General features: G+C 49.9%; 1 protein-coding gene across 2 annotated transcripts in view; it reads right to left on the bottom strand.

The window, feature by feature from the left end:
* Positions 1-461: 461 nt before the first annotated feature.
* TMEM164 (transmembrane protein 164) overlaps positions 462-16,945 on the bottom strand; it is a gene marked incomplete at both ends in the record, with an annotated part of 162,329 nt that continues 145,845 nt past the window's right edge. For both annotated transcript variants that reach the window (XM_079727482.1, XM_079727483.1), the window contains 2 exons: positions 462-668; positions 2,295-2,395. In XM_079727482.1, the coding sequence (XP_079583608.1) occupies positions 462-668; positions 2,295-2,395 (308 nt within the window). The remainder of the gene's footprint in view (positions 669-2,294; positions 2,396-16,945) is intronic.

Genomic DNA, 16,945 nt, shown 5'->3' with positions numbered 1-16,945 from the left:
CAGGCTCCAGGACTACAGCCCAGGCTCCAGCACTACCGCCCAGGCTCCAGGACTACAGCCCAGGCTCCAGGACTACCGCCCAGGCTCCAGCACTACCGCCCAGGCTCCAGCACTACCGCCCAGGCTCCAGGACTACCGCCCAGGCTCCAGGACTACCGCCCAGGCTCCAGGACTACAGCCCACGCTCCAGGACTACAGCCCAGGCTCCAGCACTACAGCCCAGGCTCCAGGACTACAGCCCACGCTCCAGGAGCCGTCCTGGGGGAAGAGCCGGGGAAGGAAGAGTGGTGGAAGAAAGGGACAGAGAGGAAGGAAAAAGAAACACACCAAACGTCCTCCTGCCCTCTCCCATGATGTCATCAAGAGCTGGGTGTCCTCCAAGTGGAGTCAGGACTTGTTTCCTCAGGGGCAGAAGAAAAAAAAACCCCAAAACAAAACAAAACAAAAAATCACAAGCACCTTCAGTCTATTTTCTTGGCTGGAAGCCGGAGCAAATCCAGCAGATATTTACACAAGGGCCCAGCCATGTATGAGAACAGGATGACCAGCTTCCCGTGGGTCATGGTCATGAGAGTCTGGTGTCCCGAGGCCCAGATGCGATACCAGGGGCCGTAGAATGGGTCTGAGATGGCCGGACACAGCATGTTGTTCAAATTCACTTCGGTGACCTGCAGGGACAAGGGAGGCAGAGTGAGCGTTCACCATCCTTAGGCTTTCTCTGGCTTCTGCCAGTTCAGCCGTGTCTACCTAATGGGGACTAGACAAGGAGGGATTGACAAATCCCCACCTGTTCATAGTGGGATCTTTCTCCCCTAGGTTTTCTGAGTGGGTCAAGGCTAGAGCCCTTTGGAGGTGACGGGGGAGGCCGTCCAGTGGAAAAGCTGGTCGGTTTTGCTCAGTCTTGCCTTCCGGTTGGGCCCAGTGCCCGTTGCCATTCCTAAGCATTTACTAGGTGCCTAGACCCGGAGGGGTGTCATGGGATAAAGGCAGTCCACGGCATGGCCCCTGCCTGCATCAAGGTGGGGTGATCGGTCTACCACGTGTGACCTCAAAGCAGACGGTGCTCACCAGCTCTTGCCCACCATGGGAACTGAGGGGTGTACAGGATGGGGGCCGAGTTCTCGGAGAAGATTTCACGAGGGCAGTGACACCTGAATGGACTCATGAAGGATGGATGGGGGTCATGGCGAGGAATGGAGTGAACGGAGCCTTTCCTTGTAGGAGGCCCAGAGGTGAGACCGAGCACGGTATATATGGTGACATGAGCACACTGACTCCTCTGGAATTGAGGAGTCCCGGTGGAGAGCAGGTGTGAAGGTCATACTGCTCCCTCCCTAGAGCACAGGAAGCATTCATGCTATTGGCAAGGAGCTCAAACTAGCCCCCAGGCCAACCAGAGCAGAGCAACACGCCGGGATGGGGAAGACAAAGTGACTGAGTGCTTCAACAAAGGCGCTGGTGACATCGGTTACACGCCCTAGTCCTGCCAGGTCCACGCGGCTAACGCTACATCAGTGCAGCTGGCACACAAAACCCGGCACGCCGCTCCAGCCTCGAGCACGGCCACGGTCCCTGCCTTCCAAAGCCCTTTAAGCACGTTCTCGTTAAAGACAAGTCCTCACCACCTCTCAGGGTCGGGGTTGCAGGCCTGTGCCGTGTCACGGAGGGTGGAGAGCGCACTGCACTAGAGAATGAGGTGACTCACCCAGAGCAGGGGCAAGGCCAGGACTTGAACTTGTGTCTCCCGACCCCAGCCCCAGCCCCAAGCTCTGGCTACTCACTTCACCACCACTAGACACACCGCCCACGCACTCAGCAACCCTGGGCTCTGGATAACTCGACTACTGAACATCCCAGAATGCCACGGGGGTCACCCGACACCACACTTTCACTGGACACACAGCTCAGGGCCCGGTAGTAGACCCGGAATGGACCCAAGGTCAGAAGCCTCCCCCAGGCCCAGGGCCAGGGCTAGCATCCTGCCTCACATGGGGTCCACAGCAAACCACTTCCCAGCACAGCTCTCTACCTCCGATCCAAGCGGCCGTGAGTGAAGGGCCTCCTTGCCTCCCCAGGGACGAAAGAAACAGTCATTACTGAAGGATTCAGAAAACTCTTTGGAGAGGCCAAGGCTGCGGATCATAAATCAGCAGCCCAGACACAACACTCTGACAGCCTGGCCTTTGGCATCTTGTATTTTCAAAACAAAACGATACACCAGCGCCAACCAGGATTATCAAGATTTATGAAGAACGCCAAACAGAAGGGATAGAAGGGGATAGAACCAAACTTACCAGGCCCAGGATCTGCAAGACGCTGAAGTGATAAAAGAACATGAGGCCAGTCGAGAGAAGGGCCCAGCGGAAACTGCTGAGGGGCTCCGGGGTATAAGCACCTGGAGGAAAAGTGGAGACAGTGAGACAGCATGTTTGGTGACCCACTTCTCCTCCTTTGTCCCACGAGGGTGCGGGCGCTGCGGCCACAGCTACCGCCTGCTGTTTACCCCCTTCTGCTGCCCTGCCATGGCTGCTCAAGAGACAGCCCCAACCGATTAGCTGGGTACTCCTATCACCCCTTCCAAAGTCTGTTCTGCCACATAATGCTGGGGCCATTACAAAGAGGGATTTTTTTTTTTACTGTTATTATAAAAGTAATACAGTTGGCCCTCTGTATCTGCAGGTTCCACATCCACGGGTTCAACTAACCGGATCGGTCCATGGTTAGTTGAACTTGTGGATGCGGAATCCACGGATCCAGACGGCGGACTGTACTACACCGTTTTCTATAAGGGGCTTGATCAGCCTCGGATTTTGGTCCCCACAGGGGTCCTGGAACCAGTCCCCCTCGGACAGTGAGGGATGACTGCACGTGCTCACTAAAGGAAATTTAGAAAATGTTAAAAGGTAGAAATGAGATGGAGGAAACGAAGAAAACACCCCCAGCACTCTACTAGCTGAATGTGACCACTGCTAGCACGTGGGTGTGTCTCCTTGGTTGCTGTATGCCTTGGGAGTTTCTTTTCTTTCTTCTTTTGATTACTAATTGCAATCTTACTGTATATATAATTGTATAGCCTTCATTTCCACATTTATGTTAATCATTCCCTCATGTTTCTAAAGAGAAACGTCACTGAGGAAGTATGGCGTGGTGGTTGAGATGTCACACAGATTTGGTTTCAAACCTGGATTCTACCACTTACTGGCTGTGTGTGACCCTGGAAAAGTTGTTTCAACTCCCTGAACCTCAGCTTCCTTGTCTGTAAAATGGGGCTACTTCTGAGAGCTGTTGTGAGGAGTAAAGGAAAGAGTGTATTGAGAACTCTCAGTACGGGATCTGGTACAATCAAAGTGTTCAATGCGTGTTGGGTGCTGTCGTCACCACATCGTTATCATCATTCAAGTAACTAAAGAATGTGCCATATCCAGTTGTTGTGCCATTTCCCAACCATTAGACAACTCTCTCCCCTTGGAACAGCAAGAATGATGTACTTTCCCTCTATCGTCACTCAGGAACTCCTATCCCAGCAGGCTTGGATGTATCCTAGACCGTGTAGAGCAGGGGAGTGGCTTATAGGATGCGATGGGTGCATACATCAATGGGGGTGCTCTGGAATGGAAGGAAGCTGGAACCCTCCCCCTCAAGCAAGTAGGCGGCAACGGGACATCCTGGAGTAGTGTTTTCCCAAGTCAGTCTTTCACAGATTCATCCATTCATTCACCAGTTATTAGGCACCTATTATATTCCAAGCCCTGTGCCAAACTTTGGGGATAGGAACATAAAGAAGACAGGCTCCCTGCAGCCTCAGTTGCACAATCTGGCAGAGGAGGCAGGCAAGCTGCTAACAATGAGAACCGGTATGATGGGTGTGATGACCCAGGTCTGTGCCACATATTATGGGAGGACGGAACTCAGCTTGGGGGGCAGGGGGGGAGACTGATGATTTTTGGTGGAGGGGGCACTGAGCAGAGTCCTAAAGGACAAATGGGACTAAAAGAGGGGCCTAGGCATTCCAGAGCAGCAGCCTGCAGGAAGGCAGACATCCGTGGGAACGAGCCAATTCACAGAACTATGGGTAAGAGTTGAAACCACAGGGGACACTGTGATGGGGCAGTGAGCAGGAATAGGACTCTGAGGTTGGCAGGGCTACGCTGCTCCCAGCTGGGTCAGGTAGGACCTTAGGAGCCAGGCTGAGGGCTTTGGGCTTCATCTTGTGCCACAGGGTCATGACCCCAGATGCCTCAAGCCTCAGGCAGGCAGGTAACTGGGAGCAGGGGGTTGACCAGACAACAGGGATGCTGGAGATGGGCCAACTGGAAAGCCCAGGCCCCTTCTGAAGAGGTCAGCCACCACTCAGTTCCACCCAATCATCGCCCTATGGGGACGTGGGCCTAGAGTTGCCAGTGTTTTCACTTTTGCAAGAGAAGCCAGAAATGGGAACTTTCATATGGAATTTCCTGATTTTTAAACGTTGGCAAATAATTCAAATTGTTTTAAGAACGCTCAACGGACCACACAAAACATGTCTTCTTGGATGGCTTTCAGCTCATTGGTGGCCAGCTTCGAGCTCTGCCGCAGAGCCACAGAAAGCGGCAGAGGGGTCTGAAGTGGGAAAGTGATGTGATCAGACGTGTGCTTGAGAAAGATCAGCCTGGCCGGGGTGTGGGGTGTGGGCTGGAGCAGAGAGAGTCGAGGCGGGGGACTGAGACGGAGACTGCTTCAGGAACCCGATGACAGAGGAGGATGGATAGCTCTGAAGATAATGGCGGTGGCCCTGGGTTCTAGCTGGGCATCACTGGGTGGATGGTGCCATTTACTGAGATGGAGAAGAGAGGAAAAGGCAGATTTGGGACAGAAGGTGGAGAAAGGAGGCCAATTTTAGACATGTTGAAGTTGAGGTGTCCGCGAACTATCCAAGTAGAACTGTCTCTTAGGTGGCTGCCTGCACTCTGGGAAATACAGCGTGATGGGTGACAGTGTGGGCACTGGAGCCGGGCAGACACAGGTTCTCAAATCCTGGCTCTTGTTGCTTAGCGACCTCAGGGCCTTGGGCAAGCCTCAGTATCTCTTGAACTCAGTTTCACTCGTCTGCAGAATGGGGTGCCGCCGCCTACTTCACAAGGTCGTCGGGTAGATAAGATCATTTAAGCCATGATTGGAGTGCCATATCTGGGATCTAAGAAATGCTGATTATTTTCATTATCATATGAATCACAAACTCAGTGAAAAGGACGGGGCCGAGCGTCCATATATAGGTGTCATCGGCACAGGACAGTAACTGAAGTCACAGGAGCATATGCAGACCGAGTGAGGAAGAAGGCCAGAGGCAGAACAAGGAACACCATGGTGGGGAGTGTAGAGGGAAGGAGAGCAGTGAGATGGGGGTGACTGAAGCCCCCCTGGGTCTTCTGGGGGAGAAGCTCAGGCTTGCTCTGTGAACAAGAGGCGGGCTCACCGCACATCTGAGTCAGAAGGCCCTTTGCAGGGATTGGACTCACCCGTCCACTTTGTAGATGGACAAACCGAGGCTGGGAGATGGGCAGTACCACAGCCGAAGTCAACAGCAGAGCACTGGGCTCTCAGACACAATGCCAAAGGACTCACTGCTCAATGCCCCCGCTGCCACTTGTCGCAGACCTCCATCACACCACGTTGTACCAGCTCTTTGTCTCTCTACCCGTCTAGACGAGTGCCTCGGGTCGAGGACTGCGTGGGATTCGTTTCTGTGTTCCTAGCAGGTATCTAGCACAGAACTTGGAATGCGCTTATACTGTGTGCACTTGCCTGTCTGCTGGATGAGTGGGAATTGGGTACCATGTTGTCACCCTGACTGCTGGGGACATAAAGGGGAAGAGGGCACCTGGAGGACCGACAGGTGCTTAGAGCCCTGAGCAGTTTTCCCCAGGTGTCCCTTCCCTCCAGCCTCTGCTTGGCTCCCCCTGGTGGCAGCCGGGCAGTAGTGACAGACCCCATGGGCCTGGTGGTGGCTGCAGGGGGAAAAAAGGACCAGAGGGGGAAGTATCCTCAGCCAGACTTCAGCAGCCCTCCCCCACCCTCCCCTAAAGCCCCTGAACCCTGTCCTGCCCTATATATGGGGGGAAAGGAACGCTCAGGCACTGCCAAGGGGCACATTTCTCTCACTGCCACCTCAGGACCATTCATTCTGTTACATCACCCGTCCCACGTCAAGACAATTAGTTCTCTGAGGGAGGGGCCATTTCTGAATCACCTCTTCACCTCCAGCACCGGATGCACGGTAGGCACTCAAAAAATCATCACTGCTTGGGAGATGAATGGGACAGGCTTTCTGGAGCATCTATAACACTATAGCCCTCTGGCTCAACAATGCTACTTTGAGGACTACCGTCCAATACCTCAAACACCCAACACATGGCCCTTATTTGCACAAATATATTTACACCTGCACTACCTACTATATTGAAACACTGGAAACAAACCAATTGGGGAGATAAGTTAAGTAAACTCTGGTCCCTCAGTATTATGCAACAGTCCACTGCCATTCAAATAACAACTAGACAGACTATATCCCTGTGTGGCAAAGTCCCTGGCTCGTGATGGCAAGTGTAAATGACAGAACACCAAACAGTACATCAGTGATGGAAAATACAGCTTAGTGGTTTAAAACAAAGGCCTTGGGGTCAGACAGCCTTGGGTTTGAGTCCTGCCTCTGCCACTGCCTAGAGGGGTGACCTTGGGCAAACTGTGCCACCCCTCTAAGCCTGTTTCCTGTAGCAACGTCTATCTCTCAGGGCTGCTGAGTGGAATAAGAGATATAAAAAAAAGTAAATACAGCAGCTAGCCTGGCATACAGACGGCAGCTGCTATTTTTATCATGGCAACCACAGCCATCCAAAATCTCATAGAAGACTGGAAGATGACAAGGAATCTCATAAAGAGATGATCTTTTTCTATGAAAGGGGACTTTGTGGTTTCCTCTGCCTTTTCACTGCTGTTGGTTCTTTTCATTGCAAAGGTGATCAAATATTCAATCTCTTTGAAAAAATAAAGAAAAAAAAGAAAGCACCATGAGAATAGACGACCCAGTCTACACAGATATATGCAAATTGTATGCAAATGCACATCATTCTTTTTTTATATACCTGGATGTGGCCCTTGGGAAAATCTCAGTGAAAAACCAGTTTTCTTTTAAGAGAAAATAGAAACTTAAGCACTTTCAGAAAAATTAAACACATAAAACTTTTTTTTACTTTAAGAAAAAAATAAATGTGACATTTTCTGCTAGCATCTTCTACCCCAGGAGGATAGAAGCATTTCAGCTCTAAAGGTAGGGGGAAACCGAGATAATAGCTTTTTCTGAAATTGATTTCTGCCAGAAGGAAGTTTTATGAGTGCTGGGAGAGACATCAACTGTGCCACCGGCAGCCAAGACCGATCCCCAGAGGCCTCTCCCAAGGGCCCTTTCTCTCATCCTCTAATCCCACTCGAGAAGGGCTTACACCGAGGAGATGAGACTGGGCAGGACGGCATCCTATTCTCCAATCTTCTTCCTGCTCCCTTCAAGTCATTCACTTTTACATATTACCCATTCACTCAACACGGACTGGCTGCACGCTGGGCAGACTCCATGCTAGACAGCGGGGAGACGGAGGTCAAGACAGGCCCTGCCCTTCGGAACTACCCTGCAGCTTACCCGTGAGCAATGAGATGGTGTGATAAGGTAAGCGCGCTAAGTAATGGAGACACTGAGGAAGGAGAGCTGAAGAACATGACAGTTTGGGTGAGTTTTGAAGAACAAGAAGGAGATGGCAGCAGGAGCTTAAAGGAAGGAAAGGACATTCCGGGCGGCAGGGTACAGCCTGGGAAAAGGTGTGGAGGCATGAAACAGCATGCCATTTGCATGTAATCCCAAGCAGGTCTGTGTAACTGGAGCATCAAGTGGGAGGGGACACGTGCCCAGAGATGAAGCTGGAGAGACCGGCTCAGGTCATGAAGAGCCTTGTCTGCCGTGCCCGGGACCTTGGCCTTTATCCTCTTCACAACGAGAAGCCATTGAGAGGTTTGAAACAGGGGAGTGCAAGGTCAGGTTTCTGTTTCAGCTAGCTCGACTGCTCTGGCAGCAGTGTGGGTGATGGACAGGAGAGGGATAAGGTTGAAGACCAGTTCGGATGCTTCTGCAGAAGTGGATGACTTGGCAATTCGTAGGACACAGAGGAGGCACCTAGGGTGACTCCCAGGTCTATGAGTTCAGTGACTGAGGGCAGTCGATTCAGGGGAGAGGAGAGTTCAGGTTGGGGGTGTGCTGACACTGAATGCCTATAGGATACCCACACGGACGTCTCCAATAGGCTGTGCAAGTCCAGGTCTAGAGCTCAGAAGAGGGAGATGTCCCAGAAACAGAGCTTGGGGTATGGATAAGATCAACACAGAAGAGTCCACAGAATGAGATTAAAGGACCAAGGACAGAGCCTGGAAAACAGCAATAGTTGCCAGGAGAAAGACAAGGTTGAAGACTGCCACGAGCCACACGTGGCAATTTACATTTAAATGGGTTAAGATGAAATAAAATTAGAAATCTGGTTCCTCAGTAGCCCATCACATCTCAAGTGTTCGATAACCACACACAGCTAGTGGCTACCATATTGGACAGGGCGGAGAAAGAACATTCCCATCATCACAGAAAACTCCACTGGGAACACGCTTCTTTGGAGAGGTACAGTAAAGACAAATACTTCCACTGGTTTTGGCAACATGCTGATCACTGGTGATCTTTGCTGTAGCAATTTCAGGAAAGTAGCGATGCAGGAGCTGGGTTGTAAACAACTGAAGAAAAGCTTTCCAGGTGCACAAGGTAAGGAAGGGAATGCCAGGGAAAAGGGAACAGGATATGCAAAGTCACAGAGCAATCGTTAGCCAAATTCCCAATGTTTCGATCACTTCTCTGAATGTTCCCTTCATCCTTTATGCTCTTCCCTGACCTACCTCTCCCCACAAGGAGCCTGCTTCACCTCTAGCCCTCTGAAGTAGTCACTGGTTTATTTTCCCCCTGGGCCCATATAGGGAGAGTAGGGAACTTCTTTCTTTGCCTTGCCATTTCCAACCTACTACCCTTCCGTTTCACAGTTGTCTACAGGCTATGGGTCATGGTCCTTAATATTCCTCAGGGATATTAGTACCTGGCTCGGTACCTTTCTCTCCAAAAATACCCCCATCTTATCTCTTGATCTTTTCAACATATGCCTAACATGAACCCTCCAGTACCCTGGCCTCTCAGCTCCCTGGCCTCCTCTCCTCAATGATTTTGTCCCCGTCTCACTTCAGCCAGTCATTCTCAAGCTTGTGCCTGAGACCTTATAATTATGAATATCTGCAGCCCCTCGTTAAGTCAAGCATTCCCTCTTCACCCACCATGTCTATCTTTCCAGCTGACGCCCTCTAACCCTGACCCCAACACTTCTTTGACCCGCCCTGGAATCTGTGATCCATTGGTCCTCCCATCTTTTTTGCTGTCCCTCATGGCTCCCTCTTCTCTCCTTCAATTCCATGGCCCATCACTCGAATTATCCCTGGCATACACCTTTGACTTCATGGCTCTCATTATCCCCGTACTCATGTTGGAAAAAACCCCAGCCCTGGTTAAGTCCCAACCTCCTCCCCCGCCTTGCTTACAGTTGAACACGGCTGGAGAAAAACATCTGTGCTGACTGTTCTCACATCAGATTCGTGATGACAAACCTCAAGTGCATCTTTCATGTTGCCAGACAGTCATACTACACTTCCCCAGCCCGTTCACTCTCTCAGGCCACAATTTAATATTGTCTTCTGTCTTCTCAGATCTTCAACACTTCTATCCCATCCTCACTCTCAGATGATGACCCTGATTCCTACTTCACTGAGAAAAAAGGAATCAAAAACTTCCAGGAGCTCTCATGATCACATCTAACCACTTATCTGCATCGGTGCCCAATGTGCTCTGCCTTCACCCTGTTCCCATGGATGAACTGCCCAGGACCCCAGCCAAGGCAGGCCTTCCCTTTTGTATCCCAATCCCATCCGCTCTCACCTACTCAGTATCACTCCAGAAACGGTTTCTCTTTCTCTTACATCGAGGAGTTCTTCTTCTCTACTGGATTATTCCCATTAGCATATAAACTAAACATACTGTAACAGCTTCCATTGTAAAACAAACACACACACACACACTTGACCTCACTTCGCCCCTGCAAGCACCTCATCCTCTGCTCATCTTCACAGCAAAACTCCTTGAGAGAAATGTCTATACCTGCCCTGTCTAATATGGTAGCCACTTCCATACGTGGCTGTTTAACATTGAGATGTGCTACTAGTATAAACTACACTACTGTATTTCAAAGGATGTAAAATACCCTGGTAATAATTTTATATTATTTGGGGGTGATAATATTTTAAATATAGTGGGTTAAATATCAGATATATTATTAAAATTAATTTCACCCATTTCTTTTACCTTTTTTTTAGTGTGACTACCAGGACATTTGAAATTACATATGTGGCTTACATGTTTTTATTGGACAGCACTTGTCTATATTCCGCTGTCTACAATTCCTCTCTTCCCATTCTCTCTCAACACGGGCTAATCAGGCTTCCATGCCTACCTCCCCACCCCTCCCTCCACCAAAACAACTCCCATCAAGGTCACAAATAATCTTTTCATTGCTAAATCCAGTGGCCAATTCCCAGGCCTCATCTTATGCACCCTTTCTGTCTTGAAACGTTCTTTACTTGGCTTCTGGGATGCTGCTGTCTTAGTTCTCCTCCTGCCTCACAGCCTGCTTCTTCTCGGTCTCCTTTACTGCTTCCTCCTCATCTCCTTGACTGCTAAATGATGGAGAGGATCAGGTTGCAGAACTCAGAGCTTTTCTCTTCTCTAAATACTTTCATTCCCTAGGTGATTTCAACCAATCTCATGGCTTTAACACAATCTGCATGCTGACGACTCCAACATTTACATCTCAGCCTGGACCTCTGCCTTGAACTCCAGGCTCACATAGCTCACAGTCTACTCAATATCTGCACTTGCATATCTAAGTGGGCATCTCATCCTTCAACGCAGCTTTTGATTTTGTCTCCTATGGTAGACTGTTACAGTACTGGCTCCCAGTGAATCACACCTTCCCAGTATCCACACCCTCATGTATTCCTCTCCCACGATGATTTGGCCATGTGGCCCATCTGGTTCAGCCAGGGAACTTGCTTTGGTCAATGGGACTTCATCAAAAAGATGCAATCAGAGGCTTCATAAGCACTTAGCACTTATGAATTGGGGCTTGCCCTCTTGGAATGCTGCCCTGAGACCCCCATGCCATGAAAGGCCTTGTGGATAGAGAGGCCCAGCTATCCCAGCTGTACCAGTTGAACCCAAGCAGGACCAGTAAGTAGAAAAAAAAAAAAATGTCTTAGCTCAGGCAGCCATAACAAAATACCATAAGCTGGGCGGCTTAAACAACAGAAACTTATTTCTCACAGTTCTGGAGGCTGGGAAGTCCAAGATCAAGGTACTGGTAGACTTGGTGTTGGGTGAGAACCCACGTCCTTGTCCACAGACAGACATCTTTTTGCCATGTTCTCACATGGTAGAAGGGGCTAGGGAACTCTATGGCCTCTTCTTATACGGGCACTAACCCCATTCACAAAAGCCCCACCCCCACGACCTCATCCAACCCTAATTACGTTCCAAAGACCCCACCTCCAAACATCATCACATGCGGGGGGGTGGGGGTTGTCAGGACTTCAACATAGGAATTTCAGGAGAGGAGACAAACATTCAGTCCACGACAAAGAATGACCCAGTCAACTGACACAGCTGTGAAAAATAATAAGTCATTGTTTTAAGCTACTGAGTTTTGGGGATGTTATACAACATTAGATAACTGAAAGAGCACTTCCTCCCCCGACCCAACAAAAAAGCAATAAACAAGAACAAAACCCCTTCTCCTAGTCTTCCTTATCTCAATAAATGGTAACTCATTTAAGTTACTAAGGTCAAAAACCTTAGAGTCATCCCTGACTCCTCTCTGTCACATCCCACATCTGATCCATCAGCAACTCCTGCTGGCTGTGCCTTCAGCTTGTATCCAGAATCCAATGGCATTTCTCTGCTGCTACTGTTAGTACCCAAGCCCAAGCCACTAGCATCTCCTTCCTCTTTTATTGCAAACATTACTTATAGGTGTCCCTATTTCTAGCCTGTGCCCGTACAGTCTAATTTCAGCATAGCAACTGGGTGATCCCTTGAAAGATTAACTCAGATCATGTCAGTCCTCCGCTCAAGAGCCTCCAATGGCCTCCCATCTCCCTAAAAAGAAAATGTCAAGTCCTTACAATGGTCTATGAGGCCCTATATATGATCTGCCCCTCACCTATATCACACCTCTCTGACTTCATCTGCTACCACTTTCCCCTTCCTTCACATGGCTCTAGACACACTGACATACTTGCTATTGCTAGAATATTCTAGAAACACTTCTGTCTCAGGGCCTTTACACTCGTTATTTTCTCTGCTTGGCATATTCTTCCCCCAGATATCCAGAAGCCGGCAAGCATTCGCTCAGATGTCACATTCTCAGTGAGGCCTTCCTTTACTCTCTCCACCCATTCAGCAACACTATACCCGCTGCCCTGCTTTTTCTCTTCCTTTATACACTTAGCATCATCTGACTTACTCTATAGTTTACTTATTTCTATGTACTTATTTCTTTACTGTCTCCTGCCACAAAAGAATGTAAGCTCCATGAAAGCAAAAATACGTATCCGCTTTACTCGCTGCTTTATCCCCAGCAAGTGCCTGACACAGAGGAGGGGTTCAATACATATTTGCTGAAAGAATGAAGTGAGCAGCCCAGTATGTTTGAGAACTTTATACAGTTCAGTAGCAGTGGACTATCATGTGGGAGAAAGGGATAAACAAGAGACGAGGGCCAGTTCTTTAAGAAAACTGTTTGCAACATTAGATATTTTGGACTTTACAAATCATCTTGAGATCTTGTTAAAAGGTGGGCTCTGATGCAGTAGGTCTGGGGTGGGGGCCAGAGCGTCTGCATTTCTAACTAGCTCCCAGGTGCTGGGGGTCCTCAGACCACACTTTACATTGTAAGGGATAAAGCTCCCCATCTGGCTGCTGATTGAAATAGGGCAAGACTAGAGGCAGGGAGGCCAGTATTGAAGCTATTGGAGTAGACCAAGTCAGGGATGATCAGACGTGAGCTAAATAAAATAGGAGTAGTAGGAATGAATTTGAGAAATGATCAGGAGATCAGATTGACTGGATGTGGTGGGAGTGGTGAAGAGCCAATGGTTATCTTAAGATTTCTGGCCTGGATAATGAGTGAATGGTGGTACCAGTCGGTGGGATGGGGAGCATCGGAGAAGGTGCAGGTTTGGGTATGGGGGGAGAATGACAAGTCTAGTTCCTGACAACAATGCCATCCCATCTTTGGTGCCCTCTAAATGAGACACCCTCATTTACCCGGAAGACAGAGCTCTAGGTGGTGCAAGCCCAACACGACCACAGATGTGTGATTTCCCATCCTCAGCTGCTGAGTGCAGGCCCAAGTCAGGCTGCTTTTCATCCAGGCATTGGATCAAATGAACTGTACCCTCTAGTCTGCTTAATGTACAAAGCTGTCCCAAGTTGGGTGTCCATGTGGAAGGTCCACCTGGTTGACCTTCTATCCTGAGCGGCTGGGGAGCCCACTCAGGCCAGGCTTCACCCTCGAACTTCCTAGTGGAGGCTGACTGGGCCACCCAGCCTATGGCTAAGGCAACGTAAAGACCCACCTTCATCCATGAGGATTGGAGAGCCAGTCCTCTGCCAAAAGCACACAGAGTGAGGACCCTGAGCTGGCAAAGACTCCAAGAGGTGGACCTGGCCTAGCAAACAAGCACTGCAGTCCAGAGACCCAGGTCCCAGCTTCTGCTCTTCTCAAGTTGCTGTGTGACCACCTGTGTGAATCAAAACCCCTCTAAGCGTCAGAGTCCTGCTGGCAGGGAATTCTCAGGCTCTCTGCTCCTTGCGGGAGCACTGTAGGGACAGAAGAGCTAAAGGAGCACAGAGATACTCCAGGGGAAAGTGCTACTAAACATAACCCGCCCCGTGCCTCACACATGTTTTACAGTTAGTACTTGCTGGGTCTCTGGTGAGCTTTCAGCAAGGGGGAGCCAGCTCTTGGATCATTTGAGGCAATGAGGCTAAACCTTCAGTCTGTATCAGAATCCCCTGGCGGGTGGCTCGCAAGCATGAGCTGGCATCAGAATCCCCTGGAGGGCTTGTTAAAAGGCATCTTTGCTGGGTCCCACCCAAGAATTTCTGATTCAGTAGGTCTGAAGGGGGGCTTAGAATCAGGAACCTGAGAATTTTCATTTCTAACAGGTTCCCTGGTTAGGCTGCTGCCGCTGGTCCAAGGACCAGACTTTGAGAACCTTTACCCTAGAGAACCTATGGAAAATGTACATTCCTGGGCCCTGCACCAGAGACTAGAATCCAGGAGATCTGGGTGGACCCCGGAATTTCCATCTTAGTAACAAGCACCTCAGGTGATCGATGCGAGGTCCTCCAACCACACTGCCTTAGGGGGAATTCTGGAGTTGCAAGAGGTACCAAGAGGTCCGGGGAAAGCTACCGGTAGAGGGGCAGATACTGCTCCTTGAATTAATTAATTCCCTGCTCCCACAAAGCACTCCTGAGCTCCAAATACTTCCTCTTCAGCAGCGAAAATCCCACAGTCTTCAGAAACTCGCCTACCCACCCTCCTGCACAGGGATCAGCCCTGGGCCAATTTCTCAAATTCCCCAGCTTTTCCCTCTAACCCCCTAACCCAACAGGAGCCTTCAGGATCTACCTGAGTCCCTTATCCTTTCTCCTGCCCCTCGCCTGACCAGCAAAGTGGAACTGGGAAGCCAGTGAAAGAGAACCTTCCCAGCATCCTAAAGCTAGACAGACAAGTGGGTCAGTGGGCTAACATTGGGTGGGAGAGAAACAGGGGCACCACCTAGAACTGAGGTCGGTATGAAAACTTGGGGACATCACAGGCCAAAGTGCTCTGGCTTTAACTGTCCTAGAAGCTAGCACAGGGGCTGTATCCCAGCCCTCATTCTGCAGGAGATAAGTGTAAAGCCCACTCAAGAGAGAAGTGGCGGGCTTCCCGGGTGGCGCAGTGGTTGAGAGTCCGCCTGCCGATGCAGGGGACGCGGGTTCGTGCCCCGGTCCGGGAGGACGCCACGTGCCGCGGAGCGGTTGGGCCCATGAGCCATGGCCGCTGAGCCTGCACCTCCGGAGCCTGTGCTCCGCAGCGGGAGAGGCCACAACAAGAGTGAGAGGCCCGCGTACCGCTAAAAAAAAAAAAAAAAGAGAGAGAGAAGTGGCTTGCCCAGATCAAACAACACTGGGGTTCTTACACCCCAGTTTCCTGAGGTGTCCCCAAAGGACATATGATTTGCTTGGACTTCAGAACAACCTTGTCACCTGGGTCAAGCCTGAGAGTCCACTGTTCTCCAAGTCTGAAACAAGAGCGCCCTCTAGTGAAACCTAAAGGGGTTTCCAAGCAGCCTGGAGGTGGGGCTTGTTAGCCTTCCTGTGCCTGGCAGGGACCCCTCAGGAAACATGAGGACACTGGTGAATCCCTTCTTAGAACAAGGTTTTATATGCATAAAATAAAAGGCAAAGGGTTATAAATGAAGGCAATGACGTTAAAACACGGTTATCAAAATATTTAAACAGATTTGTAATATAGTACTTATGTTTCTTTATTAATGTGTTTAATAATAAGAGCTAGGCAACTACCGTAATTTCAAAGCAGTGATGAGCATAAACAGTATTCTGAGTTGTCTGCCACGACTGTAACGTGATAGGAAGCCATCTGCGATTGCTACTGACAACAAATCCGCAGGTATGGCTCATACCTACATTCATGTGCTGCGTTTCTGCTAGAGGTTAGTGAAAACAAACATGTGATTATTTTTCTCATCCAAGTTAATGGACCCCTTAATTCCTATTTGTGGACCCCAGGTTAAGAAACCGTGCTTAAATAAAAGCCAACCAAAAAAAACCCCACAGGGATGGAGAAAAGGGAGTTCCCAGAGTGGGGAGTTGCACCACCAGCCCTGCAGGTCCTCAAGTTGGCTGCCGTCCAAGCCACCCCGTTGGAAACCCACGATGGCGACCCTACCAGCAACAAATCCCTCTGTACCTGCTGCCCTTGCACAGAATGGCCCTTCCACCTCCTCACCCTAAGGAGACCTGACTCTCCTCTGAGGACACTGCTTCTCCCTCTGGCCGTTCTGAGCAGGGACTCTGCCTGCCGACCTGCGCCTCTACTAAACCTCGCTCCCCACAACTGGCTTCGGTCAACACCGCCAACTGCCCCACCTCACACAGGAGCATCTGACCACAGCTGCCCAGAGTTTCAGCTGTCACATCCTCATTCCTACCGTGCACGTGCCCGTGGACTTCCTCGTGACCTCCGACCCCTTGGTGTCCCTTTCCTCCCCCCAAGGATTTCTTCCCTGCTGGGCATAGGGCACTCTTCATCCCTCCCGCCCCACACTTCTACCTCCCCACTCACTAGCTCATCCCCTAGCTTGCTAATGTGAGAAGAAACCGCGCAGACCACGTTTCATAGGTTTGTAGGCTGAGTCCTGACACATTAGCAAGAAAAAATCATGCTAACAACAGCAAACTTATGTAGTAAGAACTAAGGGGCAGGCACTTTTAGAAGCGCTTTACATACATTAAGACATTTAATGCGCATTACGACCCTCTGAGGAAGTACAGCCGAACCGGAAACAACACGGGTTTGAACTGTGCAGATCCACTTATACGTGGATTTGTTCAATAAATACGTATATACGCACTGTAAATGTATTTTCTCTTCCCTGATGATTTTCTTAATAACATTTTCTCTTCTCTAGCTTACTTTATTGTAAAAATACAGTA

The sequence above is a fragment of the Hyperoodon ampullatus genome (assembly GCF_949752795.1).
Source record: "Hyperoodon ampullatus genome assembly, chromosome: X".
Taxonomy (NCBI): Eukaryota; Metazoa; Chordata; class Mammalia; order Artiodactyla; family Ziphiidae; genus Hyperoodon; species Hyperoodon ampullatus.
The sequence above is the reverse complement of the archived record's forward strand: the minus strand, read 5'-3'. Positions and strand labels throughout refer to the sequence as shown.